Below are 12,510 nucleotides of genomic sequence, written 5' to 3' on the forward strand. Positions count from 1 at the left end.
ATGGGAAAGTTTAATTGCTTTCCAAAGAAAAAAAAACGCCATTCAGTAAGTTCAAGGAACATTCAAGTACTAGTAACCATATATCAAACTTATCCACAGTTAACCTCGTACCAGTATATATACTAACACTATAGCTAAGGTGGTGATGGGGATCCCGGTGGTGGGTCGAAATTCAAACGGAGCGGACCGAAAACATGAACCGTCTCCCCCAAACAACAGAACAAACTGAGAAAGTTCGAAGGTCATGTGGGGGAGCGGTCACGTGGTTTGTGGGCCGAACGAAATCTTTTAGTTGTTTCTAATTACGAAAAATTTTTATGCGGACAATTTTTCCCATATTTCTCATCTACAGGATCTAACTACAGGATCTCTTCTCTCTTTTTGAAACATGTATGAACAAATTTACGTAGTTTTTCATTTATATCATAGCGCTTGGATGTCATAATATGTTTGAACAATTCTATTTTCGGCAAGTATGCATATTTCTTTTCTAACTGTAAGGAGCTAATAAAGGATTTCCGGATGTCATTATATACCGCACATTCTAAAACAAAGTGTGCTTCATCCAGTTTCAGTTTCAGTTTCAGTTTATTTATTTAACCAGAAGATACACTCAGGTCATTTGACCTGTTTTTCAGGTAGATCTGGGTACAATAAAAATGCAGAAACAATACAATGATAACAACACAGTACATAGCACATAATAGCCATACAGCAGTACAAATACAGTATAATTACAATGAGTTTTTGAAGGCCGTTACAGTTCGGAGCTTTCTCTGTTCTATTGTGAGCTGGTTCCACAGCACTGGACCCTGGTACTGCAGGCTCCCTTTGTATGTGTTAATGTTTGCCGGTGGAACAACCAGCATGTGAGGGTCCCAATTTGCTAACTGGTTTACAGCTAATCTCGTCCGTCTGTTCAACATTGGGGGTGGCATCCACTTACACATTTCAGACAAGTAAGGCGGCATTTTCTTGTTTAGTACCTTAAAAACAGTCACTAGTGTGTTTACTTCCACTCTTCGTGATAGTGTTTCAATACCCGCCTCTGTTAATAGAGTGTCAGTAGGTACTCGGTCCTGCAACGTTCTGCCGGTGATGATTCTGGCAGCACGGTTCAGCAGCCTGTTCAGTTGCTGTGTTCTTGTCTTGTTGCAGTTCAGTAGCGCTAGCAACCAGGCAGTGGCACAGTAGTCCAGATGTGAATATAACAAAGTGTTGCACATAGTTTGTAATATACCAATGGTGACAAAGGGTTTCGCACGACTTAGGGCACTTAGGCCTGCGAGGAGTTTCTTTGTTACCTTCTCAGCATGAGCTGCCCACTGTAAAGAGGAGTCTAGAGTAACACCAAGGTAAGTAAAGGACGGAACCTGTTTGAAGATGTTTACCCCGTCAGTTACAGATACTGACTCTTTGACATGCCGTAGTTTCTGGGGGAGACCAAAGAGCATGGACTTTGTTTTGTCCGGGTGTAATGACAACCTGTTTTCTGTGAACCAGTTTGCCGCCCTTTTCATGTCCTCAGATACCATTTCCTCACATTCACCTGTCGTGCTTGCCGAGTAATATATTACTGTATCGTCGGCGTACATGTGGATGTTACACTTCTCCAACACTTGTGGTAGATCATTCATGTACAAACAGAAGAGCAGTGGGCCAAGGATACTTCCTTGCGGTATCCCACATGTGACAAGGGTCAACGAAGAGCGTTCATTTTGTAAATCAACACATTGGTAGCGATCTGAGAGATAGGAACTAAACCAGCTTATTGCTCCACTACCCATACCCATCTTCTGTAGTTTCCCCAGTAATATTTGATGATTTACAGTGTCGAACACTTTTCGCAGATCTAAGAATAGGGCAACCGTAACCTTGTGTACATTGAATGCAGACTTAATGTCCTCTACTACCTTAAGTACAGTTATACGGTTATAGTTACATAGAGTGCAAATTCTGCTGTTTGCGGGAGTCTGGTTGTACCTACCGATTCCGATCTGTAATTGGTGATCACTAATCCTTAATTTTGTCATTGCTCGGCGATGACTGAAGTTTTGCATATCTAAATATTGTTCTTTTTCATACGTAAGCTTAGTTGTTTTGTAAGTTCTTAACCTCGATTTCCTTGTCCATATAATAACAGCAACATGGCAGGCAAATTTTGACGCTTATGTTACAAGTGTTGTTTTGTTGGGTAAGGCCACAGCAAGTAAATTATATGGATGACATTCTCCGCAGACTCCAAATCTAATGCGGTCGGGCAAAAAAAACAAGGCGGGACGAAAAAACAAGGTTCCTACATTTTAAAATTTTGACTCAATCATTGTACAAATGGTTTTTATTCAGTGGGAACATCGCATATACACAGCCAACATCACATATCACTGCATCAAAGTAAGAAACAAAACATTAATTGAGAGCCTTTTCTTGTGTCCTGTCTTCATAGTTTTCTGCCATCCACCTTCCGGCATGGCAACAGACATCTTCGCCCATTTTTGGCATGTTGACCACTGTCAGAAGGCAACAAAATTCTTGTTTTGTTTTTTTTTCAAAATCAGGCGAAAATTAATGCGCGCGCTTATGTCATCCATAAAGATTACTTGCTGTGGCCTAACTAGACATACAGTAAACACCCCTGTGTACTAAGTGAACTAGTCCGTTGATCCCGTGACCCCAACATGGCGACCAAAACAAAGATAATTTTTGTGCGATGCGGGATGTTTCTGACGTGTTTGTAGTGCTAGTTACCCGCCTGTAGTGTCTATAATGGTTAAATATAGTGGAGAAAGTGGAGGAGTTTGCGTTGAACTAAGGGAAAGGGAGCTGGGCGGCCGGAGGGACAACAGTCGGCGATGTGTAGGCATCGTGAGGAAGCTTGCGTGTGAGGTAAGGACATAATATTTATGGGGGTGGGGGGTGGATGGAAGCGTGTGAAACAGGTAACAAAATTAAACAGGGAAACCCTACCCTGGGTGCCAGACTCGTCTCGGGCCGCTAGCCGTTTCCCTTCGGCAGCCAGAAGCCCTTCGATCGCCCGCCTGTCTAAATCAAGTTTGGAAGGATAGGCATATCAAACTCAGAACAAAAATCCAAATATATAAATTATAATGCCTGCGTGATATCAACAGTGCGCTATGGGGCAGAAACCTGGCAAATGACAGTAAGACAAGAGAAGAGCCTTGACACTGCCGACCAAAGATGGCTGAGAACAATCTTGAGGGTTAGGTGGCACCAGCACATCTCCGACCAGGAAGTTCGTAGGAGAACCTTGGTACGCAGGGCGCGAGTAAGATGGCTAGGCCATGTGGCAAGGATGCGAAGAACACACCTCCCCCGGATGGCACTGAACTGGGTACCACAAGGAAAAAGAAGGAGGGGGGGGGGGGCAACAAATGACTTGGGGAAAAAACTGTCATGAAAGACTTGGAAGTGATGGATGATAACTTCATCAGTTTAAATACGTTTTTATGTGATAATGTTGATTTCATAACTTACTAGATACCTCTCTAAGGAACGTTAAAAACAGTCATGCCTCCAAACGTAGACACAAAATACCAAGAAGCCAGTCATTGAAAACGAAGAAAATACTTAGCCTTGTTGTCCATACATATTCTGATTAGGCTACACCAAGTAAATTTTATGGATGACGTCCTTTGGAGACCCTATATCTAATGCGAGAGGGCGAAAAAAAAACAACAAGAAGGGCCCTAAAAACAAGATGCCTAGATTGGAAATATAAACTAAGAGACGAAAAATGTTAGGACACAAATTGAATGAGGTGACACAGTGTAACAAGCAAGAAGTCTTTTATTCATCATCAAAACAGCAATAAATCAGGTGGAACAGCAGTTGTCGTCCTGTCCTGTTTCTTTCATCACATTTTTGCAGGCCTGCAGAAACAAAGCATGTGCTATTTACCCATTTCGCGTTACGGGTTTCACGTCAATCTAACGATTTGCGGCACTGTCGTGACTCTTTGGTCATAGTTACAGGAAGCGGAATTTCTTGTTTTTTTTTTCTAGGAACAGGCCAAAATCAATGCGCGCGCGGACGTCATCCATAAAATTTACTTGGTGTGGCCTTATCACCCAATCACCGAACTCTCTCCAGTGGACCAACTCCTTCAGCATGTTATGTCTGTATTTGGCCAATATGTACAATAAAGGTCTTCTTTATATACATAAGTAACATAACTGACTATTGTGAATTTGTGATGAAATGCCACTATGCAACATATTTCACATTTTAAAAATACACTAATAGCATTACAGACTCACTGATCATTAAATTAGGGACCAGACTATTATCATATCACTTTGTCGGTACAGAATGTACATGTATATAGATTTGCATATGGTCCAGCAGAGTTTACATGTATTTTGGTTTGGTTTTTCTGTTAATTCCCACAATCATGATAATGATACTAAGTACCCATTTTCACCTGAGCGAAGTGAGGAAAGTCATGTTAAGTGCCTTTCCCAAGGGCACAAGATTGGTGGCATGTCAGGACTCGAACCTGGGACCTCTTGGTTCCGAGTCAAGCACTCTGCTGCTACGCCACACGATCGCAATTACGTGTATACTAGTACATTGTGCACGTGTATAGCTGAGATTGCTATCTTTTGATTTCTCAGAAAACTTCAACATTTCGGAGGATTTGGGACAAGGAATCCAAGTACCCCATCTCTTATGAAGAGTAAGTGGCATAAATACTTTGTATTTTTGTATTTTGATCAAATACTTTTGGTAATAGTATTATCACAGAAGAGTAGAGTAATATTTGTCACCACTAATAACTGAGCCTATGAAATATAAAACAAATAATAACTATTATAACCAGTTTCCACCAGAGACAGTTTTGCATTTTTGCTTCATTGACAGATATCAGTATACAGTGGAAAGGGTTGATTCATCTCAATACATTAAAAACTGACCTTAAAATTGACTTTATATTGCTATAAAATTGACTAATATATATTTTGAACCCATTTGGTTACTGTGTACCTGTGTACTATGTATTAGTTATAACCGTAGTAGTGTTATAACTAATACTAGTGTATAATATGATAATGCTAAATAAATGTATTAGATATCTTGTGGATAACACTAAATATTATTATTATTACAGGGGAAGGTTGTTGTTTGATAACTATCGAACCTGTTATACAAGGTAAGAATCTGAAAGAATCAGATAAAATCAGGTACTAAATATCTTTTTAAAATGCATGGAATCAGATTATCTGGTTTTGAGTACTAGTAGCCCTGCAGAACAAGTTAAACACTAAAGGCAAAATTGTAAAAATGTATGTTAAGGCCACACCAATTTAATTTGTTGGTTCTCGGATTTTTTCAGAAAAAATATGAAGCGACAGGGCGAAAAAAAAAAAAAAACAGGTCTAGGCATCCTATTATAGGCTTAAATGGTACGAAATGAGCCATGAAGTCAACACAAAAGGCTGGGTTAAAATCTAAACATTGAATTTTGAACTTTTAATCAAACCACTGCAATGATAGATGGGAAAACTGTAACAACTAGGAAGAAAAGGACTTTCCGCAACTGTTGGGGGCAAAACATGAGCATTTTTCACTTGATTCAGGAAAAGAATCAATTTTTTTTTTTTTTTGCAAATCAGAAAAAAACGAAGAGGCGAATCCGAAAACCAACAAATTAAATTGGTGTGGCCTAATCTATACAAATGCAATGTAGTATATGCAAAAGACTGTATGTATATTAAGTATATGTTCATGTTATACTTAAAATACAAACATAATATGTTACTGCTATGTTGTTGCTATAGTCTAGGCCTCCATGCCACACCACAGCTGCTATTCCGACTGCCCAGCTGCTCAGCTGCAGAAAAGACTGAAGATGTCATCATGTGTCAGTCCAGCTTGGTAGGAATATGTTTCATTTATCCATCCATCCATCCCTCCATCCATCCATTCATTCATCCATTCATCCATCCATCCCTCCATCCATCCATCCATGCATGCATGCGTCCATCCACCCATCCATCCATCCACCCATCCATCCATCCATCCATCCATCCATCCATCCATCCATCCATCCATCCATCCATCCATCCATCCATCCATCCATCCATCCATCCATCCATCCATCCATCCATCCATCCATCCATCCATCCATCCATCCATCCATCCATCCATCCATCCTTCCATCATTCCTTCCATCCAGCCATCCATCCATCTCTCCATCCATCCATCCATCCATCCATCCATCCCTCTGTCCCTCCATCTGTCCATCCATCCATCCATCCATCCATCCATCCATCCACCCATCCATCCATCCATCCATCCACCCATCCATCCACCCATCCATCCATCCATCCATCCATCCATCCATCCATCCACCCATCCATCCATCCATCCATCCACCCATCCATCCATCCATCCATCCATGCATCCATCCATCCACCCATCCATCCATCCATCCATCCATCCATCCATCCATCCATGCATGCATGCATGCATCCATCCATCCATCCCTCCATCCATGCATCCATCCATCCATCCCTCCATCTATGCATCCATCCATCCATCCATGCATCCATCCATCCATGCATTCATCCATCCAACCATCCCCCATCCATCCCTCCATCCATCCATCCCTCCATCCATCCCTCCATCCATCCATCCATATTAATAACTTTTACCATGGACCTCCTTGCTTTTTCTCATGAGTGAAAGAAAGTTCCATATGTATTGTTCCCCAAGTGTTTGGTATGAGGCCACACCAAGTAAATTTTATGGATGACGTCCGCGCGCGCATTGATTTTGGCCTGTGACGCGAAGAAAGTTTCTATTGACGGGACCATCCTGTCAATAACAGAAAATTTTTCACTGTCCACTGTTCCACCTGATTTATTGCTGTTTTGATGATGAATAAAAGACTTCTTGCTTGTTACACTGTGTCACCTCATCCAACTTGTGTCCGAACATTTGTCGTCTCTTAGTACATTTCTAATCTAGGAATCTTGTTTTTTTAGGGCCCTTCTTGTTTTTTTTCGCCCTCTCGCATAAGATTTAGGGTCTCCAAAGGACGTCATCCATAAAATTTACTTGGTGTGGCCTGACCAGTAGACAGGGCTTGAACCCATGACCTTTCAACACCATAGAACCAGTTTGAATTTTCTTGGTCTACAGAACACCCTCCCAATGGAGAACCAGGGTTACAGAGGCTGTCTCCTGGGGCTCACTGCCAGTAACTGGCTGATGAGATGGGATGTCAGCACAGGGAAGTGTCTAGAGGCTGTCTACCTGTCACATAGATACAAGTTCAGGTGAGACAACTAAAGATCAAATTTTTTTGGAGACCCAAAGATCACATCAATGCAAGGTTACCACGGCGGTCTGTCACTACGGCATACTTTCCCATTGCTAAGGGGGTTTGAAAACGTATCGGGTTACAAGATGCAGGTTTGGCCTGTTTTGGACTACCCGTAAACCACTTGAAAATAAACAACTATTTGAAGAGTAAATTCCGTCAAAATAAAATGAAATTATCGTCTACATAATTAGGTTTAATGTTAGTTGTTTATGTTAAATTACTAATTTTTAAAAATCTCGCTCCAAAAGATGCTTTTTTTCGGGATTTGGAGCGCCAGTCTGTGACAGTCCGAGTCATGTTTTTAGGCACACACCGTTTAAGATTGGCTAGTAGTACGTATATTACCCAAAATCCCTGATTTTTATATTTTTCGATGACTAGGAATAAGATCAAAAATTGTGTCTTAGGAATTTTTTAATTTCTGATTTTAATTATAGTTTTTGTTGACATAAATGTGAAAAACGACATTTTTTTACATTCTTCGCACTCACTTGCGCATAATTCAAAATCAAGGTCCTTTTTTTAAATTCCCTAAGACACGATTCTGGACAAACCCGTTACGGTCATTTTGAGCCATGTATGAGATATGTTGGACTCTCCATGCTTCCAATTTTGACCACCGTGTACAGTTTAATGATTGTTTGACTATTAATAAAACAAAATGAAATAACAAGTGAACAAGCAAAAACATTCATGTTAGCTTTGGAACATTTTGAGACATTTCATGCACAAAGTTTTTTCAGAATGATGATAATCATTATAATTCTTCTGTTGATGACAGACACATTGCATGGGGGACATTTCTGGAGAACTTTGTGGTGAGGTCTATTCACACCAAACACACCGCTGCAGCACGAGCCGTAAGTTTAGTATCTTCTTAGGCCACACTGATTTGATTTGATTAATGAATGACGTCTTTGTGCACATTGATTTAAGTCTGTTATCAAAGAAAAGATACCTTCCTCTTATGCTCTAACCTTGGTGCTAATATTCCTCCGTAGTCCATGTTAGACCACACCAATTTAATTTCTTTGTCAACGGATTCACCCGCTTCTTTTTTTCTGATTTGCCAATAAAAATAAAAAATTCAGAATCAACTGCAAAATGCTCATATTTTGCTCTGAACAGTTGAAAACAGTCCTTTTCATCCTAGTTGTTACAGTTATTCCATCTTTCAATGCAATGGTTTCATTATAAGTTCAAAATTCATTGTTTAAATTTTGATCCAGCCTGGTGTGTTGACTTCATGGCTCCTATCGTACCATTTTGGGCCATGATAGGATGCCTAGGCCTGTTTTTATTTATTTATTTTTTGCCCGCCCGCTCCATTATTTTTCTAGAAAAATCCGTTAACCAAGAAATTAAATTGGTGTGGCCTTAGCTAGCATTTATCTATTCATTTTTACTTCCTTTCTTAAGTCATTAATTGCCTTAATTGGCAAGTAAATGTTAACGTTTCAACATCTTCTATCATATTTCATCATTTTTTTCACAGTTTGAGTGATGACGGTGTTTGAAATATGTCCCACTGTAGCATATGTTTGTTTATTTGTTTGTTTGTTTAGGCAGGAATCCCCCAGCCACTCCTTATGGTGCTGGCCATGTTTAAGGTCTTTCCACTCAGGTTCACTGCCATGCTGGAGATCAACAAACATGTAAGTATATATATCAGATAGATCAACAAACATGTAAGTGTATATATCAGATAGATCAACAAACATGTAAGTGTATATCAGATAAACGACTTTCTGTGCGAAGATGAATCGCATTTTATGCTTGACTGTATATTATATGATAACGAACGTAAATCACTGTTGAGTTCAATTAAGCTTGACAAAAAAGGTAAAACATTATCAAAGGAAGACACTTTTAAATATGTCATATCATGTACAAATATAGACGTCATCAATGAAGTATGTATTACTAAGTATATTTCAAAATGTTTCAAAAAGAGAGAAGAAGCCATTAGAACTTAGATCGATACCACTTTATATATATATTTCTTTTTTAGCATTGTATACCTTAGACCTGATGTTAGCCTTTCTTTATTACTTATATTGTAACTGTTACTTGTAACAGTTGTAGTACTCCCTAATACATTGTACTTTGTACATCCGTACATTTATCCCCCCCGGAATGAACATGCAATGAAGTTTCATTCAATATAACTGTTGCACACAGAAAAACTGCAATATGATCTAGAAAGGAATTAGATCATTTTTAACATTGCTAAGGACCATTATTTCCACCTGTTCAGGTGTTTGGGAAGGATGTAACAGATGCGATGATCTCACAGGGAGTTCTGGTAGTGATGTACCAGGGAAACACAGTCAGGTGCTTCAGCTTTGACGACATCGTAGACAAGGTGAGACCAGCAACTTCACTTTTCTTTTTTTTTTCCCAACTTGACTCTAACAAGCATATTTGTACATGTATTTGAGAATTAAGTGGCTCTTTAACGAGGGTGTATCTGACCTAGCAACTTTCATTTATCGAACGTGAAAAGAAGAAAACACCTGTATTCATAACACATCAACAGTTTCCACTTTTTGTTACTTCTGCACATGTTTGTTTTCTCTTATTATATTTGATTTATCTTATGTACCTGTATAATTTTATTTTGTGAGATCTTGGTTCATTATGTACAGATTTGTTTATTTGCATTTATGATCTGTTATGAGTTCACTTTGTTCACCATTATTATAAATTATATAGCCTACCTTTATTTGTGTTCATATTTTGTTTGGATTCTGTTATCTGTACCTTTGATTCTCTTTTGTTTATGTATGATTTATTGAATCGGTGTCGTATAAGCCCACACGGGCTGGGCGCGTGAAAGCGCATGACACGAAAATAAAGTTTCACTCATTCATTCATTCATTGTACATAATTATTTACCTCATGACAAAAGAAAAGTCTTGCTAATAGATAATCAGTACACTGGTTACAGACTTGAACTTAAACATTTGTTTCTACATAGTACATAAAAAAAGTTGCAGAATGTATTGTTTTTCTAACTTCACTTTTCTCTCATTGTGTCTGATGCACACTCACTCACTCACTGTCCAGTTTATTGAAATTGGACTTCACCCTAACTTCCACTGCTATTCAACTCCAGTCTTTGTCAATGAGCAGTCCGCCACTTCTGTGATCACAGTTATGCAGATGACACACATTACCCAGTGAGAAAGTCTGTGGTGCCACCCCCATCTCCCCCCCCACCCCCCGTCTTTGTTGATAGATGGTTGTAAGGCCCTGGTGTACATGTACATGTACAATGTAGATGGCCTTACTACCTTGTGCAAAAAAGCCTGGTTTTGCATGGGCAAGATTCTTACTTTGTCCAATGATATTGAGTCTCTCCTGGCAAGTCTGTTATTGTATATTATATGATAATTGTGAAACATCCAAAGTCATTAAGGGCAATTTAACAAGAACCAACAGATACAGGAACTCGCCTGTACCGTACATGTGCAGTCTACTCAACAATCCTTTATAATGTAACACATCAACATATAATATTATAAGTGTCCAGTTGGTGAAGATATTGGAACTTATAAGTAATCACTCCAGGAATGAAGATGCGAGAAGTGCTGGGATATGAACTGTATTCTTGTCAGAACATGTGCAGTCCGTGACCTCTGACCGGACTGGTCCAATAGTTTGTGGGGGTGTATATTGTATCCTTACACGCTTCCCCCCTATGTAGAAGAACTTAACTTCTCCTGAAGTTAACGATACATAATGTGGTGAATATATCAACTATGTAACATTGTTGGAACGACTAATTAACTACAGAATATAATGACGAATAACAATAATGGGATAACGAAACAACAAGAAAAATATATAACGTTAGGTATATATGTAGTTGTATAGAACTGTTCAGTTCTGCAGGCTGGTTGGTCCAGTTCTGCCCACTAATAGTCAAGTTTGGCAGAAGGACTGGTCTGCGGGTAATCCCATGGGTCCGCAACGCAGTAATATGTCCTGCACAGTCATGTGTCTGCGGGTAATCCCATGAATCTCCGCAACGCAGCAATATGTCCTGCAAAGACCCTTGTCCATCAAGGGGTGAATACATGTGGAGCTGGATGAAGGGCGGTGTCAGTCCCTAACAGCCACAAAGTCGTCGTATCGGGACGGTGGTCGCACCCGACGACCTCTTCTCGTTGTCACACCAGTCCCCTGGGACGGCGGGTTGGAGGCGTCACGCTGATTCGCCGCTGGTGACGGCGGGTTGGAGGTGTCACGCTGATTCGTCGCTGGTGCGGCCCGCAAGTTCACAGCATGATCCCGCTGAGGTAGGGTATGGCATTTTTTTAGCCTATTGTAATGGACTATTTGTTTTCGGCCCTTGGTGTCTTGGATCCGATACGTGACGCCTGGTTCACCGTCTTGGAGGAGCCGCTCTATGACAGTGTAAGGCCCCTTCCATTTGGGCTTCAGCTTCTGTCGTACGGTAGTGGGATCGTGGAGCCATACCCGTTCGCCAGCCTGATAGGGCTTGTGCGAGACGTCGACGTCGTAGGCCAACTTCTGTTTGTTGCTTGCCTGCCGTGTGTTTTGCCGCACTTGTTTGAAGGCTGTCCGGAGGCTGGACGCCAAGGACCGGGCGTAGGCCATTGAGGTGACGGTTGATGATGCCTGCGGGTTTGGGCCGAATATCACATCTGCCGGCAAGTTCGCTTCCCTCCCATGGGTGAGGAAAAAGGGTGTGAAGCCTGTTGAGGCATGCACCGAAGTGTTATAGGCGAGCAGGACATGTGGGAGATGATCATCCCAGTCATCACCGGTGGTGGAGACGTATTTGGAGAGCATGTCTTTCAGTGTTCTGTTGAATCGCTCCACCAAGCCGTCCCCTTGTGGGTGGTAGGCGGTTGTACGGGTCTTCTCTATGCCCAGTGCCTTGTAAAGGGATCTCATAGTCTCCGCTTCAAACTGACGGCCTTGGTCGGAATGTAGGCTTGTGGGGATGCCATGTTCACGGATGAAATCCGTGAAAAGTACGTTGGCCACCGTCGCGGCGTCCTGGCGTTTCAGGGGGTAGGCGTTGACGTACTTTGTGAAGAAATCCTGTACGACCAGGCAATAGCGGTGGCCATGCTTGGATGTTGGCAGTTCGGTGATGTCCATGGCCACCTTGGAAAAGGGTCGGTCGG

The 12,510-nt window shown here is 41.0% G+C and overlaps 1 protein-coding gene across 1 annotated transcript in view; it reads left to right on the top strand.

The window, feature by feature from the left end:
• The first annotated feature begins 2,720 nt into the window (after positions 1-2,720).
• LOC109480031 (DDB1- and CUL4-associated factor 17-like) overlaps positions 2,721-12,510 on the top strand; it is a 29,370-nt gene continuing 19,580 nt past the window's right edge. The window contains exons 1-8 of the mRNA XM_019782175.1: positions 2,721-2,886; positions 4,635-4,696; positions 5,129-5,170; positions 5,799-5,895; positions 7,165-7,301; positions 8,130-8,208; positions 8,914-9,003; positions 9,606-9,713. Coding sequence (XP_019637734.1) covers positions 2,767-2,886; positions 4,635-4,696; positions 5,129-5,170; positions 5,799-5,895; positions 7,165-7,301; positions 8,130-8,208; positions 8,914-9,003; positions 9,606-9,713 — 735 coding nt within the window. The 5' untranslated portion in view covers positions 2,721-2,766. The remainder of the gene's footprint in view (positions 2,887-4,634; positions 4,697-5,128; positions 5,171-5,798; positions 5,896-7,164; positions 7,302-8,129; positions 8,209-8,913; positions 9,004-9,605; positions 9,714-12,510) is intronic.

Source organism: Branchiostoma belcheri, unplaced genomic scaffold (assembly GCF_001625305.1).
Source record: "Branchiostoma belcheri isolate BF01 breed outbred unplaced genomic scaffold, Haploidv18h27 scaffold5, whole genome shotgun sequence".
In the NCBI taxonomy this organism is placed as follows: Eukaryota; Metazoa; Chordata; class Leptocardii; order Amphioxiformes; family Branchiostomatidae; genus Branchiostoma; species Branchiostoma belcheri.